The sequence below is a fragment of the Ctenopharyngodon idella genome, chromosome 15 (assembly GCF_019924925.1).
Source record: "Ctenopharyngodon idella isolate HZGC_01 chromosome 15, HZGC01, whole genome shotgun sequence".
NCBI lineage: Eukaryota > Metazoa > Chordata > Actinopteri > Cypriniformes > Xenocyprididae > Ctenopharyngodon > Ctenopharyngodon idella.
In genome coordinates this window covers 20,907,225-20,935,124 of record NC_067234.1, presented here as the reverse complement: position 1 = coordinate 20,935,124, position 27,900 = coordinate 20,907,225, and the positions used below count along the sequence as shown (strand labels likewise).

Here is a 27,900-nt window from a genome sequence, read left to right as displayed (position 1 = left end):
AGGTATTTCGAACATTACCTTTCATGTAGTGTTTAATATAGCTGTTTGTGAATGTAAAAATTCAAAGATCAAAGTGCACTACAAATAGTTATTGTGTCCCAAAAGAAAGAATCGATTCTGAACTGCTAAAACAAATCATCAGTGATTCTAGTCTTCCTGCACAAACCTATAGGTTTGTAACAAATAAGCATAATGCCTGCCTGTGGTTTTCTTTGGCTGCCTGTGAACAACATCAACTTTGACCCGTCCTCAAACACTGTAGTTGTAGCTGAGGCCTCGAAGAGTTTGGTTCAAGAAGACACTGTTTTCAGCGCTGCAAAAGCAAATTTGCACGCACTTCCAATGGTTGAGGACTCAGGCTCGAATTAATACAACACCATTGTTACTGTTCTTAACACTGTGCATACAAGGAAGATCCAGAGCTGAAATTCAGATATGGTAATGGGCATACCTTTCCGACATGTGCTGTAAGTGGCAGATCAATCACAACAGACCGGGCCATCTGACCAATCAGAGCAGAGTAGTCTTGCGTACTACATTTAAATTTACTTCACGACTGTTAAAAAAGTATGCTCTATATCAGGGGTGTCCAAACTCTGTCCTGGAGGGCCGCTGTCCTGCAGAGTTTAGCTCCAACCAGTTTCAAAACAACTGCCTGGAAGTTTCTATATGCATAGTGAGACCTTGATTAGCTGGTTCAGGTGTGTTTAATAAGGGTTGGAGCTAAACTCTGAAGGACAGTGGCCCTCCAGGACAGAGTTTGGACACCCCTGCTCTATATAGTATGAATATGAGTAGTTTGAATGAAATTCTGACATACTACATCCGGCATTTTGTTACATGACCTACCAGTTTCAGTTGCGTCGCTTCACTTCCATTAATAAATCCCCTCCTGTGGCCTCATGGGATAGTAAAGTGTCCATCGAATGCACACTTCAGAATCTCGCTGGAGGTAGTAGGTCATCCAGGGACTTTTCCCCTATTGTTTTTCGAATACTATGTATTTGGACATATGATTTTGGCGTACTGTTTTTCGCATACTTCGCATACTGGGAGTGTTTTTTGACATTGGATGCATGTAAACCTATTGTAGGAGACATCCAAAACAAATTAAGAACCTTTAAAACAGCATAACAGGGGCACTTTACACAGATGATTTAGACAGCTATACAGCTCAAACAACACTTTAGCACTTTTGTATAATGGTATAAGAATGAATATTTGAAACCCTCTTGAATGCCTTTTTCCATTGTAAGTGCATTACTCAAACTTGCTTTTTATAAACCGAGGAACAAGATGAAATTGTTTTATGTGCCCACAGATGCTGTCAATAAAGCATAAACCCTATTGAAGTTCTCAAATTATGTTTATCATTCTGCCCTTGTTTCTGCTAGATTCTTCTGAGAATCAATCAGGAAAAGAGGATAAAAAGAATTCAACATGACGCAAACATCAGGATTTAAGAAGATTCATTTGAACAGATTTATGTATCACCATGTTTATTATATCTGCTGGAAATGTTCAGACATTCCCTTCCACAAACTACATAACAATTTCTAAGGTTACATGTGTACAAAACAGTCCTTCATAGCAATAAGATTCAAGCAAACCTAATTCTCAGTGACATGCAGCCTAATGCTCAGGTCTAGGGTCAGTTAGGAGTAATAATACACCACCAGTACAGCTCCACTAGTGAAGATCAGTTGAACTAGCCCGTTGCTGATCTGAGAACAGTCTAGGTAGTCTTTGTGCCTTTGCTTATCAGTCCTCATAAGATAACATTCATTCTCAGAGGAAATGTCACCCGCAGGCTTAACTGATGACAAGATTCTCAGTAATATGTAAAAATGGATCTGAAACTAATGGTCACAGGACACAAAACCATACCCCCCCCCCCCCCTCCCCCACAAAAAAAAAAAAAAAATCCAGCCACTAAATAGATATGTATTTCCCACTGTATTTTGCATCATGACCAATACATTTCTTTTGAATGCTACGACCTGGGGATTTATAGCTTGATGTCAGTTGTTGTGTATGACGAACTACGGAAGGGTCACGATAGTTGACTAGTTGATTAGTGAGGTTGACTAACTTATTTGATTTTTTCTGTGCTTTAATTAGCAGTTAAGTTGTTGTCCAAATTTTGTGGGCAAAAAAGGTCCATTATTTATTGTCAATAGCGTAGAGATGTATGAAGATGCAGTCACTTTCAAACCAAGCAGCTTTCTGTTGTTCGTGTGACGAACTTAAACACGAGAGGAATCATCTTGGGGGACTTTTTCTTCATCACACAAAAAAACTCCTAATCACATGAATTACTAACTGACTGGATTTCACCCATGGCATTTTGCAGAGCATCTGTAAATGTAAATGTAAACGCACCTTTAGACAGTTCAGACCATAAAAACCATCTCAGAAAAGCTGTGTGTCTTTTAATTCATCGCATTCAAAGCACCGCTGTCAGAAAATACACATTCAGAGGAAAGTCTCTGGCCATTGTGTCACATCTCGCAATGTCCTCCAACAAGTGTTGAGTTTTTAAAATACTGTGCTGAGTTTAAAAATAGTTAAACTTTTATAAACACGCAATCTTGTGTTTAGTTCTCTTCCATTTTGTTTTTGAACACAAGAACATGTCCCCTTAAATGTGCGGTCACATTTGGCAAATTCCAATCAGAAGTGAGCATCCCTATAGCCTACTCACTCCGAAGGGCAGAACATGACTATAAATGATTAAATTACTTCCTTGAAGTGACCATCGCTTCGCTAACGGACCTGTGGAAGGGCCCTGTGAAGGGATTCAGTTGTTCATTTTCGTTTGGAACGCTCCTACAAATGGCGTCCCCTTCCCGAATTGCCCTTCAAGGGTGCAATAACGCCGTTTGGAATTCGCCCATTAGCAAAAAGGTCCAGTGTCTGTTGTCAATAGTTGTCAGAGCCGATAGCCACATGGGCAGCGCTCCAACATACAGGGGTGAATTTCCCATTCAACGAAGTACCTCACTGCTTAAGCACCATAATACAATGTTGATCATTGTAGAAACTAACTAGCTACAGTAGTCAAGACTGGACACGTCCCAAAACCGGACACGCCTCTGTTGTTTGAAACACATTAGTTTAACATTAGAGAGGGTATGCATTGACGCCACTTTCCTGCTGGAACACGCGCCCTCAGCCGGACTGAGTGGTAAAACTGCTGCATGACTGAATTTATTAGGGGAAACTGCGAAAATGTGAGGAAAACAAACGATTATCAGTTTAAAGTAAAGGTTGGAAGTGATATTGTGTTCTTTACAACTTACCAAAGATCCAGTTATCCATGGATATTGACATGCAGCCAGGAATCATGTTTCCTGACAGTTATATGTGCCTGATTTCGACGTCGGGAAAATACATTTAAAGAAAATTTGCCTGTGAACGCTTTATAAATACAATATAGGTAGGTTTAAATCCTGGTGATCACTTATATCAATGTTATATATATATCGTCATATCGTCCAACCCTAAAACTTGTGTAGTTTTTGTCAGTGTTTATTCAAAAACATCCAATTATGCAGAATATAAGATGGTAAATATGTAATTGATGAGTTGTCAAGACAATATATAACAATAAAATATACAGGGTATGATTTTACCCCAAAATTCAACATACTGACACAAAATGATAACTTCAAATCTAAGTTTCGCTTCCTGGAGTCCAGGTGTTTTTTGACATGCTTCTGTATTGAACTGAGGGCTACTTCAGGATTTTGTTCCCTGTCATTTTGCTTTATTTGAGGTTTGATAAACTGCGGGTTCCCTCATACATCAGCTTATTATGGCCAAGATCTATCTATGCCATGATCTTTTTAAGTCCACATGTCAGTTTTACAATAAACTATGCTTCTAACCACAGCTCAAGAGCTGTAATTCCAACCATGTTAGTTTGTGACGCTGTCTTCTGTTTGTTGGAACTATGGTTTCGGGAAACTCCAAATCATTCAACTATGTTGGCAATGACAGAACTTGCGACCGTTAGCTAAAGTTGCTTTTGGGAAACGCACCCCTGTACAGCGCAACCAGAGTTCGATTCCCGGCTCGAGGTCCTTTGCCGATCCCACTGTCTATCTGATCTGTACTGTCCTATCAAAAAAAAGGCCAAAAATATATATATATAAAAAAAACAATGTATGAAGCACTGCTCACACAGAAGTCACTTTTAAACTAAGCAGCTTTCTGTTGGAAAACATGGCAAATCTGTGTGACCAACTCGTTGCGAATTCTGTGAGGGAAAATCTTTCGCCCTCATGCAAGATTCCTGATTGCAATGATTCCTATTGAAATGACTGGATTTTGCTCACGGAAATTTGCTGAACAGTGGTAAATGTGACCGCACCTTAAGAAAGACGTCCAATTGCGTGAGGCGAACCCAAAACCAGCCAAATTAAATAAGGGTTTCCTTAAAACAGATTGGCCGGTGTATCGATTTTGAAAACTTACGTTTCCCACAGGCATACAACAAACAGTTCGACTTTGCGCCTGTGCTAGGATCCAAACAGTTCTTTTTCGACCTTAATATCTTCATCTCAGAAACACGTCATCGCCAGTCCTCTGGCTGAAGGAGGTCAGAGTTCAGAGGGCCTGCTGTTGACCACCAAAGACACACGAAGCTACGCTTTCATACAGAGGGCTACATAACTACCTCCATCCTACGCTCGTGGTGCACTAAAAGTTGCTAAAGTTCTAGCAGGTTCTCTTCATTCCTCTCATCTGCCATGTCGGTTTCTTCTTCAAAGGATGCTAACACGCTCTGTCAGCCCCTGCATATCAGCATCCTCCGCGCCCTCCTGCTCGTCGTCGTCGGACGCAGGTGGCGGGGGCACCAGGTGAGGAGGGTAGGGCAGCGTGTGGTCACGGGCGTACTGCTGCCAGCGGCTGTCGTCGCTCTCGTGGGTTATGTAACGCTCCCCGAGCTTTGACTCCAGCTCTCGGAGGTCCAACCAGGTCTGGTAATCCTGAAAGAGCAGACGGGGGTGGTAGGGGAGGGGGGGGAGCACGTAAGGAGATGATAAAGACAGAAGGACGCCACTGCTAATGATGATCCATTTTGTTTTGCGGTGTCTAAAAGCGCTTTACTTAGGGAGCTTATTTGTCCTTAATGTAATTTGCTCCTCAAACATAAAACTCTCTTTTACAGCAAATCCATACTTAAATTTTGTCATCTCAGGGGTTGTTTTTCACTCGTCTTTTTTTTCCTCTGCCTTTAACGTAATTACAGACCTTTTTTCAATTATTCATGTGAATATAATGCCATATAATATAATATAATATAATATAAAGGAATACTTGATCTTGATTGGTCTTTACATTCATCAGTGATGTATTTCTGAAAAATTACCATTGTCCATAGCAACATTATCAAACTGACTGCTCATCCAGGCAATTCCCTACTTAGTTTCCTAGATATAGCTGTGCTTGTTTCTCCATCTCTACAAGTAGGTTAATAAAAAATGTTAAAATAAACACTGTGTTGGTCTCCTAAACATTCTATCAGGGTTTATTTTGAGTTGACAACTGACAGACTGTACATCATCCCCTATAAACAATATGTAAATAAACAACAATTACAATAATTGTAATAAATAAATAAATATATAATAGATAAAATAATAGTAATAAATCTGTAATTTATGGGAAATATGTATTTATTAGAAGAGTAGATGGAGAAATGGCTTAATCTGTAACCCTGTTACCTTCAAACCTGTTACTCAGTTTATTTTATCAGTAACTTTAAACTGTAGGATTCTATTAAAATGTGTTCAGATGTTTTTCTTGTTGTTGTTTACAGCCAGAAAATAATGAAACTATTTTTTTAACTGTATTTACGCACTCCTTAAATTTTAGCTAGAGGGCTGAAAAAGATCCAAACATCAGTATATAATTTTAAAATTAGTGCTGTCAAATCGATTAATTGCATCTAACATAAAAGTTTGTGTTTTTATATGTGCGTGGATACATATATATAAATATTAGGGCTGTCAAAAGATTAATCGCATCCAAAATAAAAGTTTGTGTTTACATAATATACTGTGTGTGTACTGTGTATAATTATTATGTATATATAAATACACACACATTCATATATATATATTTAAGAAAAATCTGTTATATTTATATAAAAATATTTATATTTATATATAATATAAATATAGAGTATATACATCCAAATATTTCTTAAATATATACATGAATGTGTGTGTATTTATATATACATAATAATTATACACAGTACACACATACAGTATATTATGTAAACACGAACTTTAATTTTGGATGCGATTAATCTTTTGACAGCCCTAATATATATATATATATATATATATATATATATAGGGACCTATCATACACACGGCGCAATTCGGCGCCAGGCGCGACGCAAGTGATTTTTGCTAGTTTCAGCCCGACGCAGTTACTGTTTTCATGTCCTGCGCCATGTTGTTTAAATAGCAAATACATTTGCGCCCATTTGTGCACCCATGGTCTGAAAACGAGATGTGTTCAGGCACCCTTTTAGCACGTTACTATTTTGAGGCGACTGAAATAGACTGCGCCATCGACCAACTGAAACCAGGGCTGCGTTCAGCCCTGATAAAACGTTGCAAAATGTTTTTCAAACGGAAACTGTGGTGCGTTGAACACCCTGTTCTGATGAGTTGCAACTATGGCAGCTGAGAAGGTCATTCTTTGTGTTCTATTTGAAGAATTTTCGGAGCCTGATGAAATCGGTATATACGTGTTTAATACTGCAAAATATGCTCAATATTACAGTCACTGCCCTTGCCATCCAGAATAAAAGTGTGGTTTCTAATTATTGTGATCCAACATTTGCCTCGCATTTCAGGATGAAAAGACAAACATTTCAGATGAAGGATAATCCACTTCTTACCTCCGAGACTGTGTTATGATCTATGACCTTATTATTTTTATTTTGAGTATTAGGCTTATCATTATTGATGATCACTATTGTTGTGCTATGATATTGTAATATTTACCATTATATAATCAGAGTAGAATAGAAAAGTTTATGAAAGTGTCACTCCAAAATACATTAGCAAAAACCCGTTGCACACCGTTTCCAGGAAACATGTCGTTCAACCCGGAAACCGTAGCAAAACGTTGCGCACCGGTTTGAGCTTGAACGCTCCCCTGGTCTAAAGTCAATGCCGCAAAATGCACGAGCAGACTGTTTCCACACTAGAGAAGCGTTCAGTTTTTCCGCTTGCAAATTCCGCCAAGTAAATAGCGAATCCGCCATGGCGAGAGCGCAATTGGCTTTTAAAGGGAATGGGAGATGAGAATCTGATTGGTTTATTGCACGTTACGCCTAAAACACACCCATTACACCATTAGAGAATAGGGACAACCCTTTTAGACCATGCATTGGGCGCGCCAACCATTTTTCCCATCCTTAAACTAGCAATAATGGATTCGGACACGCCCTAAGTGCACTTGTGCTGTGCACTTTAGACCATGCGCTTAGATCGTTAAAATAGGGCCCTTAATGTGTGTGTATGTGTGTGTGCTTGTCTGTGTATACACACACACACACATACAGTATATATATATATTTAAATGTGTATATACATATACACACACAGACATGTATAATATATATAAATATTATAATATATATATGTTAGATGTGATTAATCATGATTAATCGATTTGACAGCACAATTTAAAATATAACAGCACATGTAAAATTTTATCTGACCTCTTCATATAGGCAGAAAGTCTTATTTCACAATTATTTTTAATTTACTTTTTTACGAGCACAAAGAAAACACAATATTCTCAGAAAGCCATATCCGGCACCCTTTTCATGGTAAGAGCCATTAATAGCATGAATGTGGCCGGTCTGATATTGGCATTACCTGCAGATATGAGTGGCTGAGACTCTTATCCACACTGTAGCGTTTTCTCATCTTCACTTGGAGCAGGTTATTGATGAGGTCGATAGCTATGGAGAAGCGGAGATCACACAAACAAAATCTGCATTGACTGGAGCTAAATGATTTACAGCAGCGGACAGAAAATCAAAGGCGGATGGAGCGACTCAACCATCAGCCTGCTTTTAATGCATCGAATTTCTTTTTGTTTTTATGAAGTAAATTTCCAGGAATATGTTCTTAATTCAGCTCATTTTAACTTTTCATACACTTTTATTCTTAATTTGACCTGACATTTTATCATACAACAAATGAAGTGCTTGTACTTTGGTGTAATATTGTAAGTGTACCTTCAGGAGAGATCTGTTTCCACGGGTTAGGTGGGTACATGAAGGCGGCATTGTGGATCTGATCATTGATGTCTTCATCCTCGTTGAAAGGGAACGTTCCACTCAGGCTAACATACATGATCACACCAACAGACCACATGTCCAGAGAGCGATTGTATCCCTGGTTCAGGAGGACCTCAGGGGCCAAGTAAGCCGGCGTGCCCACGACAGAACGGCGGAAAGACTTCTCTCCAATGATGCGAGCAAAACCAAAGTCACAAAGTTTCACCTATGAAAATGCAGCGTGGGTGGGGAGAAGTGTTACGTCACAAGAGTCAACAAAGGGTAAAAAAGGTGAAATAAAACCTTGCATTATGCAACAGAGAAACTGTTTCTCATGCATCTCTTGTCGGGGTGTTGACATATTAAAAATGCCCTTGGTGAATTCTCTGACCTGTGGGAAAGGATCCGCTGATGCCAATAGCACGTTCTCAGGTTTGAGGTCGCAGTGCACTATGTTTTTGAAGTGAAGGTGCCTCAGAGCAGCCAAAATCTAGAGAGAAGATATTGGTGCAAAGAAAATGTTGCTCATCAAAACAAAGAACAATAACTATATTAGCGTCCACACCAACAGACGATGACGTTCTGTTTATTATAAGCATGCGCTGCAGCTTTGCCGCCTGCCACTTTAAATGCTTGAGTTCTTTAAAGTCTGTTGGATTTGATTGGCTGCTAATGTTTTTTTGTTCATTAGCTGGAAATAAAATCGTTTTGAAAGTGATTCCAAATGTATCGTTCCTCTGTGTTGTTATCATTATAGCTGTGGCGTTATTCTCATAGAATGATTATTCTTTATTTAATAGTTATATTTTTTTAATAATTTATTTTAGCTTTTCATAATGGGGAACCATTAATAGCGATCACAACATGTTCAACTACTATAAGTTTCAGAAACAAGACTTCACACTGCATCATGTATACAAGTGCAAATCATACATGTTGTACTCATTGTAAATGAATAAGTGACTGAATACGTAAATAAAGACATGTCAATGTATGAATATATAAAATGAAAGAATAAATAAAATTACCATGATAAGAATGCATACTAATAATATCCACATACATACACATTTATACATATACAGGTTATTGACGAATAAGGTTTATAAAAGTGTAAAAAAAACCTAATGGAGGTATAATTAATTTTGAAATTTTATTAAGTGTTAACAATGAGATTATGTGGTTTTTATAATCAATTAACACTGCTTTTGTCATTTTTTACAAGATGGACAAAATTTGTCACTAAAAAAGTAATTCAGTTTAACCAAAATTTCGGTTTTACCGAATGACACTTTTGGTTATACCGAATGACGATATTTTTTTTTTAAAATGCTAACAGGCTGATATCTAGCTAGCTAGCAAAAGGACAATCAAACATTTTATATTTAGTACAAGTTTTTAAAATATTACAACATTTTCCATGTTTTATAACGGTTGTACCGAATGACCTGATGTTTCGGGACATGCGTATGAGCAAGTGAAAACATGAATTTTTCAAATAGTTAAAAGAGAGTTAATTACTTTGCTTCACGACCATGTGGTCCTCTGCAGGTGTCTGAATGATGTCACAACCTGTCACATGATATTGACTATTTTACTTGATCCAAAATGGTCCCTTTATATTGGTTACTCCGAATGACATCAATGAAATTCATTTTGAAATTTTTTTTTTTTTTTTTTTTTGTTCATTTTGCACTATGTTGATATATGATGTTATAAAATCATGCCAGAATAAAAATATATACATTTATTACATTTTAAGATATTTTAATCACAAATGAAGTGGCTGTATTGGCCTTTGGACAGTTAAACCGAATGACCTTTCGGTTTAAAGAAAAATTTTGACCCACTTCAAAATTTTTAAAATACCTTTATATGTCGCAAAATATAATTAAAACCTTTTGGATTCAATAAAAGAGATCTAGTTGTACTACCTTACATACTTTAGATGTCATATCTTTGTTTTTTATTATTATTAAGGCCTTTGGACAAAAAAATTACCCGTCACATCATTGGCCCATACACATACATGACCATGCAAACTCACATACTCATACCATATGCTTACATACTTGCGACAACCCACATACGTCTGTTCATACACGTCAGTGGAAATAAGTTAACTGAATAACTAAAGTAAAAAGAATGGAAGAATGGAAATTAAAACTGTAAATGACACTTACACACTCATTCCCTTTGACATTAAGAAGAACTAAAACAAAAGGCGGTAACAATCTTTATTAACCTAACTGTCGGATGTACTATAGTTCATAGTTAAAATAACAGACAGTATCTAAGATTTGTCGAAGCACACATCTATCCTTGACCACTTAGCCCTTAAGAAGCTATAAATTAAGATTAAGTAATGATTTTATTGGATTCCATATTTTTTACAAATGTCTTGGGTCTATTTGCTAACTCTTCGAGAGGTAACACGTTACTTAGGTCTCTGAGCCAAATTTTATATGTGGGCACAGACTCTGATATCCATTTCTGTAAAATTGCCTTCTTTGCTAAGAGCATGCATAATAAAACACCCTGGGATAAATATTTATTTCCTATACTTGAAGTATCCCCCAAAATGCCAATTTTTGGCTCAGGTGCCAAATCGATTTTATATGCTTCTAAGAGAAATTCAAATATACCCCACCAGAATGGCCAAATTTTATGACATGACCAGAAAGTATGAGACAATGTACCTTCTGAGATTCTACATTTGTTATATGTAGAGGATTTGGATAAATAATAGTTATAGTGATCGTACTTGATGTGAACAAGCCATAAAGGGATAGTTCACCCAAAAATAAGGTAGTTCACCCAAAAGAAGATATTTTGAAGAATATGGGTAACCAAACAGTTGATGAGCCCTATTGACTTCCATAGTATGGAAAAAATACTGATGGGTCAATGGGGCCCATCAACTGTTTGATTACCAACATTCTTCAAAATATCTTCTTGGCTTGGAACAAATTGAGGGCGAGTAAATGATGACAGAATTTTCATTTTTTTGGCGAACTATCCCTTTAATTCTATGAGAATAGCAGATGCCACACTACAACTATAATAATAATGACACAAAGGAACAATATCACTGGAATCACTTTCAGAATGATGTCTTTCAGCTGATGAATGATAAAACATTAACAGCCAATCAGAATCAATCCTTCTTTAAAGAGCTCAAGCATTTAAAGTGGCAGATGACAAAACTGTAGCACAGCCTTATAATAAACAGAATGTTATTGTGTGTTGATTTGGATGCTGATATAGTTATCGTTATATTTATTGATTTTGGCCTTTAGAATGATTATTAAAACTTTATAGTTATCATTCTTGGTGTAAGCGTCTCTTAACTTCTAAGAAACGGCCCTTCTAGCATGTTTTATGCTCTAACCACAGAGCTGACCTGCGTGATGAGGAACTTGGTGAGTCTCTCAGGAAGTCGTCCTTTCTCACTCGACAAAATCATCTCAAGCATGTCACCGTGAAGTTTTTCCATTACCACAAACACCTTCTCTGGTGTCTCAAACATGCACTCGAGATTCACTATACCCAGGTGTCGCAGGCTCTGAGAGAGAAAGAAAGGACAAGATAAAGAGATGCGTTTGAGTGAGTCACATTGTTGTCGCTTATTTGCATTCATGACCTCATGTTAGGTGTCCTCACAATCAGAGGCCAAACAGCAGCATTGTGTGTAATGTGTTCATTATCATTCAGTCAATACAATGGCACTCATTAGCTGCACAGTTCCATAAGTGATGAGATCACTGATTCTCTATCGCCCCCTGCTGGTCACCTGCAGTATGGCTACTTCATTCCTCAGTTGGCTCTCCTGCTTGGTGGGGAACCGAAGCTTGTCGATTACCTTCACGGCTACATCCCGACCAGATTTCCTGTGTTTTCCTGTGTGAGTTGGGAAAATGATAATGATTTGTATATGTAGCATCTTTTTTAAATATCCATTCTGACATTTCATTAGTGATGCTTGCTAGTGCTCATACTTAGGATAAGAAATTTGGAGTATTTTTAAATTAGACTTTGAGTTCTGTCTGGAAAATCATAACGTTTTGGGGGTTTGCTCTTCTGACTTGGGCCAGTAGGAAAAAAGCAACCTTCCTGAACACCACCAAGTACACTTTAGCAACCACAAAGCAAAAAAAATCCAGTTTGCAGTCATAGACATACCTCCATACACCACACCAAATTGTCCAGAACCCAAAACCTCATCAGCAAAGATCTGGTACACCATTCCAATGTCCTGTTGGGTACATCATCATCATTATTATCTTAATAGTTATCATTATCATAATCATCTTTGTCATCATCTTGATCATCACACTATGTATTGCATCTTTAAAGGTCAAGATCACTCACTCACCACGTTCTCCTGAATCTGGCTGTTAGACACAGAGATGCTGACTGATGCCTGCCCTGAAAGTCAAAAAGATTAATAAACAAATTAGCCTCACTTTATAATCTCAGTATTATACTCGTCAAGGGACAATGACAAATGAAGTGTCTAGGATGATCAATTAAATAAATAAAAACATATATTCCAAGTTCTTAGAAATTTAATTTTTGTATTCATGTTGGTATGAAACATTTTTTAAAAATATTTATATCATTTTTAATGACTTAATTTTTAAAAATGTCAAGTAGTATAACTATCAAATAAAAAGCACTAAAATACTTTTATTGCATCTTAAATACATGTGAAAGTAAAAGATACTTTTCAAGTTAAAACAATTTTTAAAAAATCTTGAATTTTTTTGAATTAGTTTTCTTTGGGTCATTCATTTGTCATGTCATAAAATTCCACTGCTTATTTTATTTAAAAATAAAACATTTAGCCATACCATTGCGTATTTCAGAATTTCAGCCTTTCAGAATTGTCACATGTTCATACAATTAGACCACCTAAACATTTTTTTACTTAAAGCTCTACAATAATTATCAAAAGTTTCCCCTGAAGGTGTGCTGTGGTATCTGGCACTAAGATGTTAGCAGCAGATCCTTTAAGTCCTGTCAGTTGCGAGGTGGGGCCTCCATGGATCGGACTTGTTTGCTCAGCACATCCCACAGATGCTTGAATGGATTGAGATCTGGGGAATTTGAAGGCCAAGTCAACACCTCAAACTCGTTGCTGTGCTCCCAAACCATTCCTGAACCATTTTTGCTTTGTGGCAGGGCGCATTATCCTGCTGAAAGAGGCCACAGCCAACAATGCTTAGGTAGGTGGTATGTGTCAAAGTAACATCCACATGGATGGCAGGACCCAAGGTTTCCCAGCAGAACATTGCCCAAAGCATCACACTGCCTCCGCCGGCTTGCCTTCTTCCCATAGTGCATCCTGGTGCCATGTGTTCCCCACGTAAGCGACGCACACGCACCCGGCCATCCACGTGATGTAAAAGAAAACGTGATTCATCAGACCAGGATACCTTCTTCCATTGCTCCGCGGTCCAGTTCTGATGCTCACGTGCCCACTGTTGGTGCTTTCGGCAGTGGACAGGGGTCAGCATGGGCACCCTGACTGGTCTGCAGCTATGCAGCCCCATACGCAACAAACTGCGATGCACTAGCCATCACAATCTGTCATCTAGCCATCACAATTTGGCCATTGTCAAACTCGCTCATATCCTTACGCTTGCCCATTTTTCCTGCTTCTAACACAACAACTTTGAGGACAAAATGTTCACTTGCTGCCTAATATATCCCACCCACTAACAGATACCGTGACAAAGAGTGTTATTCACTTCACCTGTCAGTGGTCATAATGTTATGCCTGATTGGTGTATTTCTAAATAGTCCAAATAAAAATTATATATTACTGACCGATAACTAAATTCTCCACATAACCAAATTATTTGTTCAGCTTTCATACACTGACATACATGTAAGTACTATCACACTTTTCTCACTTACGGTGAGGGGTGTGACCTTCTGCTGGAGGGTTGTCTTGGAAGATGACTGGCATGAGGGCTTGACGTATAGCAGTCTCCCAGCCTTTGGCAAACTCTCGTCCCACCCCGCTATTGGGCGCAACGCTGCTGGGGGTGATGGAGATGGGCAGGCCAGACACGCTGGATGACGGGGACGGGGTGGTGTTGGGGTCCTCGCCAACGAAGTAGATCATGGTACCTGTCATAATCTCAAAGCAATGGGGGCTGGTGCCAGCAGGTACGAGAGAGAAGTCACCCGCCGGGCGTACCTCCAGGATTTCTGAAAGCGGGATCTCCTGCAGAGGCAGACAAAAGAGGCAAATTAGACCCTCTATCATTCAGACATAGTGCTCAGAGGTTAGTTTCACAGCAGGATCTACGATAATTAACTGAAATGATACATCAAACCAGGTAATTCTACATGTGTAGTCACCTCAATGACCAAATAGCTTGTGAAAACCATTCATAATGCATTATTTCATGAACCCAGAATTTTCATGCTTCATCTGTCACTGTGAATGCTTGATGCATAACGTAATGTGGCATTTCCACACACGCATTAACTCCTTCTTCACAGTGTCAATAAACAGTCATTAAACCATAAATGGAGATTATACCTTGTAGTATTTGTTGGTGGTGTCGTTTTGAAATAGGATGATGCATTTGCAGTCCAAGCGCCAGTAGTGTCTCTTCCTCTGTTGGAGGGTGGAGTGAGAAGTCAGAGGTCATAGGTCAACAAGGAGTTGGTGCTGGGGGTCAGCTTCACCCCAGCAGACAGGAGGAAGAAAGCGAAGGGTAAACAGAGCTGAAGAGAAAAGGAGGATGCAAGAGAAACACCAGGAGGAAAGTTAGAACGAAAAGGCTAGAGGAGTAAAATGCTACACAGAAATTGAGAAGTTTTACAGGAGGCCGAGAACAGGTCAATATATCTATGTTGAGAAAATGCCTAGCCAATTTTTCCCCATTCTTTGTGGAAATACTCGTCTAGAAGCATCGAACACTATGAATGACATTTACGGCTATTCATTCTTACAAATCAATACCCACTCCAATAGTAATCCTGCAAGGGACACCCAGAATAGGCTGTGATTTAAAAGCTGAAGATTTGCTGATATTATAGTGCAAGTGTGCAGATTGATGTAGAACACAGAAAGAAATATCAATAGCGATGTTTGGAAGTGAGGTAAGGACAGTGTAAAGACTAGAGAGAAAACTCTGGAATAGTTCACGCAAAAATGTCTTCAGTGATCTTTTATCATTCCAAACCTATAGAAGACAAATTTTTGAAGAATATCCTTGTAACTATTTTTCAGATAATTAGTAATATGGACTGGGGGTTTCAAGATGCAAAACAACAAAATAAATATATAAAATAAATATATATTATTTAATATTAAATATTAAAAACTACCACTGCTAGTGCCAAATTACTCAAAGTTAAATAATTAAATACATATTTAAATATTTAAATAAATAAATGCATTATTAAACATGTATTAAATTAGCTAACTGTCAACGTGTTGGTTGATAACTTCATCTGCAAGAGTCAACAACAGATCTCTATATCATTTGAAGTAATGAATAATCCATTATTAATTAAAAGCTTAAAAAAATTAATAGATCAATGACTTTTCAAACTGACAGACAGATTTAAAACTGTTTATGTTGTCCATCTTTAAAATATCAGTTAAATGTAATCAAATAATAAACTAATACCTGATTTTTAAAGGCAACATAAAAACTGCATTTTAAAAAAGCTAGTTTGATTGACAAGCGATCTAACCAATCATAACGCCGAATCCGCCATTTTGCCCGACAAAGCAGTCAGGAGGTAGAAGATTAACCTCGGTGGACTTGAACTTGAAAAATGGTGTGTATTGACGTCTTTCCGCATTTGAAACAACATTCCTTCTCATGTTCATTCATGTTTATTTGATGTTATACATTAACTAGTAGGAAGAGATGATCGGTTCACGAGCCGCTTGAGCTGAGGCGCTACAGCAATCTGTCACGACACATTACAGAGCCACAAAACGTTTTTTATTGTTCGAATTTCTTAAAAAATTACACAATTTGAAAGCTGGGACTTTGTTTAATATCATAAGTAACCTGCTCTGTCTTGACTGTCGACATGTTGTCAGTGTCCTCTTTGCTCCGCGATGTATTTTTCACTCTGTGGCATGACAGCGCCATGGCTTGTCGGACAAAGCAACAGTAACTAAGGGGGGCGGGCCTTTGCGAAGGGTCAAATTGTGTAGACAAAAGCATTTGGCAAAAGAATAAAGAAAAGCAACTGATAAATATGTAAATATAGCATTTAAAATAATTAAAATTAATCGGTGATGCACTGAAAATCATATTAAACAACTAAGTATTAAATACATCTATTTATTTGTGAATTTGAAAAATTATTTATTTACAGTTTGATTTTTTAAATTAATACACGATAATTGACTTCTGCATTTTATCAATAAGTGGCGTAGATCTATTGATCTATATGGATTTGGAATGACATGAGAGTGAATAATATAAATTTTTGGGTGAACTGTCCCTTTCAGGTCAGCCAGCAGTAAGAAGAAGTACCAGTGTGTCCTTGTTGCTGTAGTGCACCATCCAGCCTTCTTTGATGGCCGTGCTAGAGCGACGTGTGGTCTGCCTGATGGACTGCACTACTCTCATCAGAGGAATATTAGCACTGGGGAGAGACATCACAGCAGACAGTCAGGACATATGTTCATGTCTGTGTGACAGACATATAGTAGAGGTACGTAGGCAATTGTATTCTGAATAAAGTCTATTCATACCAAGAGAAACATAACAAAGCAGCATTAACTGCCTGTGAACAGTTTAATATCTTATTGGTTGGTCTTCTTTTTTTTTTTTTTTGCAGAGAGAAACAGAATAACTGACCGACAGTATGAGACAAAAAAAAATGCATAGTTGCAGATCAGATTTTCACACTGGAAGTGAAGGGCTCCATAGAGATGCTTTATCACATTTTATTTGGACCTTTTTATGACTACAAATTGTTGTGTAAGATTTGTATAAGCCATAAAAATATTACTATACTTTCCAATTTTGTTTAGACAGACGCAATTTGTATACATTAAGTGTAAATAATGATAGATGCTATTTACACTAATTCCAATTTCAATTATAGGCCTATTAAATACCTGAAACAACATTCCTGTCCTAAAATTAGTCCCAACCATATCCCTCCTGTTATCACTGTGAAGCTGCTTAGAAACAATCTGTATTGTAAAAAGCGCTATATAAATAAAGGTAACTTGACTTGACTTAAATAAAGAGGTGTCATATCAATCACAAGTTCAGTATGGAGTACCACAAGGCTCAGTACTAGGACCGTTGCTTTTCACCCTGTACATGCTACCCTTGGGATATATCATTAGGAAGCATCACGTTAGTTTACACTGTTACGCTGATGATACTCAACTCTATATTTCTTTCACAATAGAGAGTGACGCCGTTGTGATGATCATGCAGTGTGACGCGTTCTTTTTTTTCAGGCGCGTCTACGCCGCATGATAAAATCACAACTTTTCAGAATGCCACATGCGCACTGCACTGAACCAACCAATCAAATTCACCCTTTTCATGACAACATTGAAAGCTCAGCCAGGACGGATGAACAGCTGTTTTTTTTTCTCTTCTCCATAAATAAATTTGGTAGCAGAGCTACTACATGGGATTTTCAGTGTTGGAAATCCATTTATACTTTGCTGAAACTTTCTCGTCATCATGGAGAGTGCAGCTCATGGTTTGCTTACCAACGGCAGACACCAAGAGAGCACAAGCTCCCAAATGCTTGGAAAGAAGGAGAAAATGGCACGGTTGGCATTTACCACGTTTTTAGATGCAACATGTGAACAACCCTTACTCTCCACTCCACTGCTCCTGTTATCAGATGTTTCTTTTGTAGTTTTGTCTGGCTCAACCAGACACTGGTGGGCGGAGTTAGTGTAAATAGCCTCTGCCAACAAGGCAGTCTATTTGCACTTGGTGTAAATAGACACTTCATTTTGTTTATTATGAACAGACAAAGTTGTATTTTTGTCTATGTGTGTCTAAAACCTGCCAAACTACCTCTGGTCTCCACTGGCTCCATCCTGGCCGCTGTCTGGGGAGAAAGACCCGGGGATACTACAGGCCTCGTCTGAGTCGTCCATCATAGAAGACTTATCAGTGTCAGAATACTCATTACTGTAGTCCATCGGCACCTCCGCGTCTGTGCTTGGACTTAATATGTCTGTGAGAAAGACAGATGGGAAAGAGGTCAAAAAAGTCACATACAAGCAGCATGAAGTGACAAACAATAATTGCATATTTGCAAAAACAACACACAGTGCAAATATTCCAAATGTGTTAACAATCTCCATCATGTCAACAATGTTTCTCTCACACTCATTACCAAGAGTCTCCCCCAAACAGTCATTTGGGACCTTGTATGCACATCGCTTGTGGCAGTTGAACTTGCAGTCTAAAAGAAATAAAACAAGTGTTATTTGCAAATCAAATAATAAAAATTAAAATTGGCCACAATTTTACAATATGGCCACAAATAAAATTAATATTGTATGCCGTTACAGAACAAACCCATACAGTTGAGGCTCACATTCAACTGGAAAACAGGGTGCAAGTTTAAATACTCAGTACATGTTTTATTCAGTATTTACATATGTATTGAAATTGGTTTATGTTCTCATACATCAATACACACGAAGTAGAGGTCCATCGATATTGGATTTTGCTGAGACTATGTTGTTTTTTTGAAGGCAATAAAAAAATCATTGTGCACAAACATTGCCTTACAAGTTATTGCCTGATAAGGCATCGAGGCATCAAGTCAGCTGCCTAGGTTTTCGGATACAGCCAATGATGAAAGACATAAATATGCACTCTTACAACCATCTACAACATATAATATAAAAACCATAAAGTAAACTTCATCACTTCATCAAAGGTGCATCATAAGCAATTGTTAGGCATAAATGTGCGGTATTCACTGATTGTGAAATGCTCTGAAACAGCAATCCTGTTGAACATGCAACAGCAATTTGACTTTGAAAGGTGCAGTGCTCACATTTATTTAATTGAATCATAGCCTTTTGAAATTTAATAATCACATATCTGTATCGCAGGAACTATGTTTTTCCGTCCCCAAATTTAAGACCTTTAAAAATAATTAAGACTTTTGTTATACTTTTTAAGGACCCGCAGAAACCCTGTAGAGGAGTTTCAGCATCATTACTCCAGTCTTCTGTGTCACATGATCTTTCAGAAATCATTCTAATATGCTGATTTTATTATCTAGTCTCGTGTATACTCCATTTGTACATCCAACCCTTGGGAGATATCATTAGGAAGCATTGCAATAGTTTTCACTGTTACGCTGATATTACGATATTATGCTATTTTTTTTGCACCCTGATGAAACATATCAATTCACAAAATTAACCGAATGCATAGTTAATGTAAAAAATTGGATGACTAGTAATTTCCTACCACTTAATTATGAAAAAACAGAGGTTTTAATTATTGGACTAAAAACCTCTGCACGTAATAACCTAGAATACTGTCTAACACTTGATAGCTGCTCTGTCAAGTCTTTGTCATCAGTTAGGAATATGGGTGTGCTCTTCAATACCAATCTTTCATTTGAAAGCCACATTTCTGTAAAGTCGCATTTTTCCATTACAACATAAACTCTCAATGACAAATGCAGAAAAAATAGTTGTTCATGACCTTATTGTAATGCTCTACTGAGTGGTTGCCCTGCACTCTTAATAAACAAACTCCAGCTGGTAAAAAACGCAGCAGCTAGAGTTCTTACTAGAACAAGGAAATATGGCCATACTAACCCAGGTGTGTCACTGCATTGGCTCCCTATTAAACATTGCATACATTACCTAGAACATCAAAATCGACTGCGGCGGCAGATCCTTTTCCTATTTAGCACCCAAACTCTAGAACAGTCTTCCTAGCCTTATTTGTGAAGCAAAAAAACTAAAAAGCACATCTCTAACCTGGCATACACATAACACATTATCACATTTCTATAATTCAAATCCATTAAAGGATTGTTAGGCGGCATAAATTAGGTCATTCGGAAACAGGAACACTTCCCATAACACCAGATGTATACATCATAAGAAGAATGGCATCTATGCTAATATTAGTCTTGTCTGTCTAATCCTATCCCGAGGTTACCGTAGTCAGCCAGATCCGGGTCGTATCCAGATCAAATGGTGTACCTGCACCTAGAAAAGACCTCATCGCAGCCCTGAATGTCAGCAGAGACCATTTCTACTAGAACAATCCCCTGTGAAGACCTCATCGACACGACAGCCATCGGCACAGATCCTCAGCAAAGACAACAAGAACCAGACAAGTCCACTGCACAGACCCCTATGACCAGCTTCGCCTCCATACCAGCGTGATGAATCTGATCTTCAAGCAGAACGAACTGAATGAAATATTTTTAATGCTACCGATCCACAATCTGACTTCTGACTTCTGATTCAGCCTGAATCATAATCACACCGTGTTCATTCATTGGCCAGACGAGAACTGCCCCCCCGAATGAGCCTGGTTTCTGCCAAGGTTTTTTAGGGGCCATTTCTGTCACCAGCTGGATGATGATATCACTTTTCTGTAGAGATGCTTTATAGCTGAATTGAACGCATTTCATAATTGATGTACTTTACACAGTTACTGAACCGAAATAAATCAACACTTAACTGATTTCAACTGAATAATGACTGTTTACTATTGTCTTTTTAGAGCTGCTTTACAGCAGAATTGAACTCTGTTTGCATCATTGAATTGTTAATTATTGCTTTGAAATAATCTGTATTGTATAAAGAGCTATATAAATAAACGTGACTTGAATTGACTGATTTGATGTTCAAGAAACATTTAATTTTGAAAAAATGTAAAAGCCTTTATTGTCATTCTTGCTAATTAAAATTATTTTATAAAAACTTACTGACCCAATACTTTAGTAGTATTGGTAGTATAAGTATTGTAACATCTATTTTTATATATCTTTTTTGTAGATTATTTTAAATTAATCTACAAGCAAGATAATTAAATAATTTAAGCTTTTGTATTTCAACTTCAATATTTCATGTCCATGCATTTGTTTATTAATTTGGTGAGTAGCCACATAATAAACGGGCAGTCAACTGATCATTACCGCAAATTAAATCTGATCACCTCAGTACAATATCCGTATGGGTCAATATGCAGGAAAATTACAAATTCAATAACACATGATGAACAAATCCCATTCCTAACTGTGCTGTTTTACCAATTTGTGAAGTCAGGGCGATGTATTGAGCGGGACTGTCAGACCTTTGCACTGGAGTCCCTGGCGGAAGAGTCCTCTCAGCAGTCTCTTGCAGTACTGACACACGGTGGGGCGCGTGTATGAGTGAACGGCGAATGTGTGCGGGACCTTCACTTTAGTCATGAGGATCTTGTCCAGGTGGACGGGCCGTCCAGTGTAAAAGCGCCTGGCCTCACTGGGGGTGCGGGGCTGGAGAGAGACCAACATTATATTTACATTTTATATTACAGATATTATATGAAATATCGGTAACACTTTACAGTAAGGTTCAATAGTTAACATTAGTTAACTACATTAGTTAACATGAACTAATAATGAACTGCACTTCTACAGCATTTATTAATCTTTGTTAATGCTAATTTCAACATTTACTAATACATTATTGAAATCAAGATTTGTATTTGCATTGTGAACTAACATGAACAAACTATGAACAGAACATATTTAAATTATCTGAAAATTCTAAAAGACAGCGATACATTTTTTACAAAAATTTTAATTTTTAATCTAAAAATACACTTGAAATCAGGATGTAGAATTTTTATATGTATTCATTCAGCATCCAAAAGTGACTATATTTTTATTTTAATTTGTGCCCTCAACAACTTCTGAACATACAGTATGTTTCTTGATAAAAATTTTTTGGAAACATGAAACTGAGTGTTCACGTGTCCTGTACCATCTGGGTGTGTGATCGTATGAGGCTGGCATCCTCAGACGTCACGCTGCTGTTGATGCTGCTGAGGGACTCTGAGGTGGACAGACGCAGAGACTGACTACTGGTGAGGGATGTGGTGGACAGCCGCCGCTTCCTCGCCCCACTGCAGTTATTGGGAATGCTAAAGGCACAGCGTTTGTGGTAATTCAATCCACAGCCTGCAGGGGGAGACAGTGAGAGGGCAAAAAAATGAACACTTGATTGGCTTATATCCATGGACATGCTTAAGTCCATATTAGATGGAAGTGAGCTAGTTAGGTCATGGATAAAATCACAAGACCGCTCACAATAAATGTAGCTATGGTTGAATGAACACAAGTATGATGAATACAAAACCAGTCCCCACCATCGCATTTGAGTCCTTGACGCACCAGGCCGAAAAGCATCTCGCCGCAGTGGTCGCAGAAAGCCGGTGCGCGATATGAGTGCACGTTTAATGCGTGCGGCCGAATCTGGAAGTCCTCAAATGTGGCAGCAGCTGCGGAATAAGCAACAAAAAATCAAATGTCATTCAAACCTTGTTTAAGGACAATGTGAAGTAAATGGACATTGATTTTAGGTAGCAAATTGAGTCTAAATCTGAAAACATTCTTATGTAAATTTTGGACATTTACGTGATTTGCAGTGTCTGAAGCCATGTGAGTTGGAGTGAGAGATACAGCTCTATCAAATCTATTATTTCAACATCCTCTCAAAACACTTCTATGCTGATTACATTTGATCTTCCACTTTGGCTCTCGGACATCAGGCTCACAAATAAGTGGAGCTTGTGTGAATTTCTCTACCAGATAAATGATCAAAATTGGCCGAATGGGACTTTGATATGATCTAATCAGGTCAAATCTATTCTTTCAATGCAGTGACAAAAAGCTATTGTTCAGACTTTACAGCCAACATTATAGAAAAATGTGACAACTTTCAGAAAAATGACTTTGTGTCATATACTGTTGATTTATATCCGTTCGCTACTGTGTTTTTGCCTCTGAAAGGCGCTTTGATATTAAAAGGACTCAACACAATCTTCACAAGAATACAAAGCCTGTGGATTCATGTTCTAGTGCTTCCATTCGTCACAGCATAATAACATCTCTATGTGTTGCTCTGTATGGGTAAATCTTACAATACAAAAAGAAAAAAGAAAAAAAATTGTGTGACTGTGGTCAAATTTCATCTGAAAATTGAATAAAACATGCAGTATTCAGCATAAAGAAAAGGAGGACTTTTCTGCATATATTTTACTTTTGAGTTATTAATTCTCATTATCATAGTGTTATTTTAGCATTATTTATATCATATTATAGCATTTATTAATATTTTCTGAATTACCTTTGATTTTCATATTTCAGTTTTCATTTTAAGTTTTTGTCATTTTTAATATATTTTAAAAAAATATATTTAGCTTTAATCTATATTTTAGTTTTAGTGATTTTAGTACTATTTTAGATTCCCCTTATATTCTTATTACTATAGTATGACACAACATTATTATAATCATATTTATTAAATCATCTTAAAAATGTAATTAAATTAAAACAAGAATGATAATGAGAATCAAACTCATTCAAATTACAGTAATGTGAAATGGGAAAAATGGAAGAAACAGGCCAACAGTCACTCATGTCAGCAGAAATCATCAAATTTCAATAATGAATGACTTCTACTAGCTTTGTTGCTGCAAATATGAATGCTTTTTGAGCTGCTGGTTAACTGTATTACCCACCGGACAGAACAACCTCCACAAGGTCCCCCTCCTGGATATCCGACACTGCCTTGACCAGCTGCAGGATGTTATTGCTGCTGGTGTCGTGCTTGAAGAGGAGGATCTTGTCATAGATCCCATAAAAGCCACATTCAGGAAACTGGACAAAACAAAGAAAGCAAGATAAATTGATTAGCTTCTTTTATAGCGCATCTATACATATCCACTGCACTCCGCTAATGTAATATTTCTCTTTCCTGTTGTCAGCAACCGTTACTGCACTACAGCAGCTCAACCACAACATCCTTCATAGATATTTGGCTCATGGACAAACATGGTGAATCCAGCATTTTGGGGTGAGTTACTGGGAATGCTGGTCATTATGTTACTGAAGAGCCATCTGCAAGGGTTCCTGATGGAGTAAAAATGGTGGCAGTTTTGCAGGTGTGCCCACCAGGGAACTCCTCTCTTATTTGTGCAAGTGCTGCACGTCGAGTTGGGGGGGGGGTGTTGTTTTTTGCTTCTGCCAGCTGCATTTTGAAGATTTCCTGTTGTTGCAGAGAAGAGCTTTTAATTTTCGTAGCTCTGCTGTGTTGAGAGCTTCCGTAATTCTTCTAAATGGATTTAGAGGTTTTATGTTGTTTGTGTTGTTTTAGGAGATTACATTAAGAAAAATTAAATTTTCCTTGAACTTTTGACTGTCCAAAAAGAGTACAAAAAAAGAGGCAGCAGGATATATAGCCTACTATTATGCATAAACACCAGAAGTAATGTAACTTTTTTCAGTCAGTATGTAACTAACGATAACAAACATAGGAAAAATTTGCCAAATGTTGTGCGGGTTCTTGCCTTTGCCATTAAACATGCTAGTCATCCATTTTGCCAAACAGGAAAATTCGGTCATCATTTACTCACCTTATGTTGTTCTAAACCTTTTGTGGAACACGAAAAAAGATATTTTGAAGAATGTCTGCACAGTCCATACAATGAAAATCAATGGGGCCTAATCAGGGTTGCCAGGTTTTCGGGACAAAACTAGACTAATGTCCAATAAAAAAATGGGGGATGCATGTAAGTAAATGATGACAAAAATTTCATTTTTGGGTGAACTAGTGCATCAAAATGTGTTTGTTTTGTGTCACAATAGCGGTGTTTCCATTACCCTTCAAATTGCGAATTGAAAATACACCCAATGGAAACGCATAAATATCTCCCAAATATCGCAAAAAAAGTTTTTTTTGCTCGCATGAGGTGGTTTTTCAGGCAATTCAAAAAAGGAATATTTTGGAGTTTTTTTCTGCATTTACAGATCACCTGGCATACATAAAAGTTGATCATTCTTTAAAAACTGTGCGGTATGTTTAAACAGAAGACGAGATAGAGTTCTTTATTAAACTCATAAAAGACGAATACTGGATTCTAAACAACAAAGAAATGGCACAATTTATCAAGACCTCGAAGCAGATAGGAAGGAGAAACACCCAGAAACACCTCATTCATGGCCGCTCCCAAGTATAAGGGGCTTTCCTTGCCATTAATGCTTGGATAACACGCCTACTTCTCCTTTGATTAAAAATAATGCCTAGTGCAGTGGCTGCAATATACTTAAACCTACTAACATCCGTTGCCATGATTTTTGGAATGACTTATCGCAAGAGGAAAAAAATTACGTTTTAGTCGCATAACATCAGTTAATGGAAACACTGTCATTTCGCAAAAGTTTTGTATTGACATTTAGAAAATATTGCAAAAGTTTTGTGCAAATCTGTAATGGAAACCTGGCTACTGTCAATCAAACCTTTGCAAAGAGGCTGTTATTGAAGAACAGTTTTCTACAATGGTTTTCTACTGAATCAGACAGAAAACTAATAGTCCATAAGTAAAACTTTGTATCTCATTTTACATGCAAAGAGAAAGTTTACTTTGGTCAGCGAGAGTGTGAAAATGGTCATGCAATATTACATTACCACTGATTTTAGGGCATGAAAACCTTACCTAACATTATTAGTGAAAAAAATTATCAAAAACATATGACATGAACACTTTAAGGACTTTGAATTGCAAAACTTTTCAAAACCATATGGCGACGTTAAACCAACAAAAATAATTTACATCCAAAGCCTTTTGATCACCAGGCATGTAGAGCAGCAGAAAAACAGCTCTTTGATGAAGATCTTGCAGGGGGATTCCAACGCAGTGTCGCGCAGAACCCATTTGGGCTAATTAGCATGTGATCTGGCATGGTGGATTCAGTTGGTTGCCTTTCATTTCAGGCTGACAGCTGTGAGCGTGCTGAGATATAAGCCTGAGAGCCAGTCGGGTGTGATACCCGAGCACTTCTGCATTACAGCCATCGCCTGCCAATCATTGTAGAGTGAAATCCCAATTGGCACCAAACAACTACCTGGCATGAGAAGATTATACCTGAACAAGCCAACTTGGACCGACTTTGAAATGAGAAAGCTGGGCAGAGTCAATAGCATGACATAGGTGCAGTGTTACATATAAAGGATGAAGGAACAACAAGGATGAAAAAAGATACAGCCGCACCATACCGCAGGTCAAAGGAGTGTGGGACGTGGGGTTGATAATGTCAGTCAAATGCATAGAGGCTTATCGTTAGAGCAGATCTCCTGAATACTTTATAATGCCCATTTCAATGCATGTCATACAACTCAGTGAGTTGGAAACCATCACAACAGCAGCCTCACTCTTTCTGAAGGGCCCTCGTCTTGTGTCTTTGTGGGTGTGCAAGCAGCACTAGAGAAAGTCAATGGGATTTTCCACTGTGGAACATGGAATCAAGGATAATATCCACACTTTTCATTCCACTGATTTCTATTCATACGCATGTGAATGTGAGAGAGCTCATGCAAATTTGGTGGCGTTTTAAATTTCAAGTTTGGTGAACTCGTATCACGTGAAGACGTGTGACCAATAGAAGATTGATACGTCATGGATGCCCTGATATACTGACGACGAAGTTCTTTTTCATTCTTCTATTAGGGGTAGAAAGATGTTTGAAATACCTTTGTCGAGATACAGTGTTAGAGAACATCCCGACAACGGTGGGGAGCGTCGGGGTGATCACTAACAGTATATCACTGCAAAGATGAATATGTAAATATATGCTGCATGCTTTCCTCTCAATAACAAAACAAACAGCCAACAAATTGACAGCGGTGATAAACCAGCAGTTAAGAAAGCATCTGACCATACTGATGTGGAAATGTTTCCATGAACTTTATACAATAGATTGCTTTAAAATAAGCAGCTTTACAGTATTAAACATGAAAAAACAGTGCCAGTGTCTCTTTCTATAAGAATTTCAATAGAACTTCAATTTCTGTTATAAAGCAGCTCTCCTGTGTGTTCATGTTTTTCCTCGCGTCTGACCTCGATGGACTGAACAGAAGAAATTAACCTGAGAAGATTTCCATGTCAGAAGGCGGAGCCTCAGAGCCACACCTACCTATTAAAAAAATTGCCACAAACCAATAGTAGTTCGAAGGTGTTTACCAGCCAGAACAACTTTTCCTGAAAGTTCACTTTGGCAAGGTGTTTCGATTTCACGGAAAGAACTCCAAACTAATGTTGCTTTGGCCTGATTTTGTTTGAAATGATACAAATGATACAAGTTTGTTCTTCGATTTCACTTGGTTTGAAGTATATTGTGCCCTTTAGCTGAACTAAAAGAACGCAAAATTTAAATCTGCAGGACTGCAGTATTGCAGTAAATTGAAGAAGAATACATTTTGGATGTATTATGTGTTGAATTATATTTTTAAAAAAGACGCAGCAGAGAGTAAAATCATATTACGACCGTCGCAGTGTCCGTAGACATTTCGCGTCCTA

General features: G+C 37.7%; 1 protein-coding gene across 3 annotated transcripts in view; it reads right to left on the bottom strand.

Annotated features, from left to right (window-relative positions):
- Positions 1 to 1,452: 1,452 nt before the first annotated feature.
- The window catches only part of prkd2 (protein kinase D2), a 49,295-nt gene continuing 22,847 nt past the window's right edge, over positions 1,453 to 27,900 (bottom strand). For 2 of the 3 annotated variants that reach the window (XM_051863570.1, XM_051863573.1), the window contains 17 exons: positions 24,067 to 24,205; positions 22,693 to 22,824; positions 22,308 to 22,504; positions 21,634 to 21,817; positions 18,680 to 18,757; positions 18,364 to 18,526; positions 16,843 to 16,954; positions 14,877 to 14,954; positions 14,243 to 14,555; positions 12,696 to 12,748; positions 12,503 to 12,575; positions 12,114 to 12,220; positions 11,724 to 11,885; positions 8,712 to 8,810; positions 8,279 to 8,546; positions 7,914 to 7,999; positions 1,453 to 4,994 (listed from right to left, as the gene is read on the bottom strand). In XM_051863570.1, coding sequence (XP_051719530.1) covers positions 4,770 to 4,994; positions 7,914 to 7,999; positions 8,279 to 8,546; positions 8,712 to 8,810; positions 11,724 to 11,885; positions 12,114 to 12,220; positions 12,503 to 12,575; positions 12,696 to 12,748; positions 14,243 to 14,555; positions 14,877 to 14,954; positions 16,843 to 16,954; positions 18,364 to 18,526; positions 18,680 to 18,757; positions 21,634 to 21,817; positions 22,308 to 22,504; positions 22,693 to 22,824; positions 24,067 to 24,205 — 2,469 coding nt within the window. In that variant the 3' untranslated portion in view covers positions 1,453 to 4,769. The remainder of the gene's footprint in view (positions 4,995 to 7,913; positions 8,000 to 8,278; positions 8,547 to 8,711; positions 8,811 to 11,723; positions 11,886 to 12,113; positions 12,221 to 12,502; positions 12,576 to 12,695; positions 12,749 to 14,242; positions 14,556 to 14,876; positions 14,955 to 16,842; positions 16,955 to 18,363; positions 18,527 to 18,679; positions 18,758 to 21,633; positions 21,818 to 22,307; positions 22,505 to 22,692; positions 22,825 to 24,066; positions 24,206 to 27,900) is intronic. The other variant, XM_051863572.1, reaches the window with a different exon arrangement.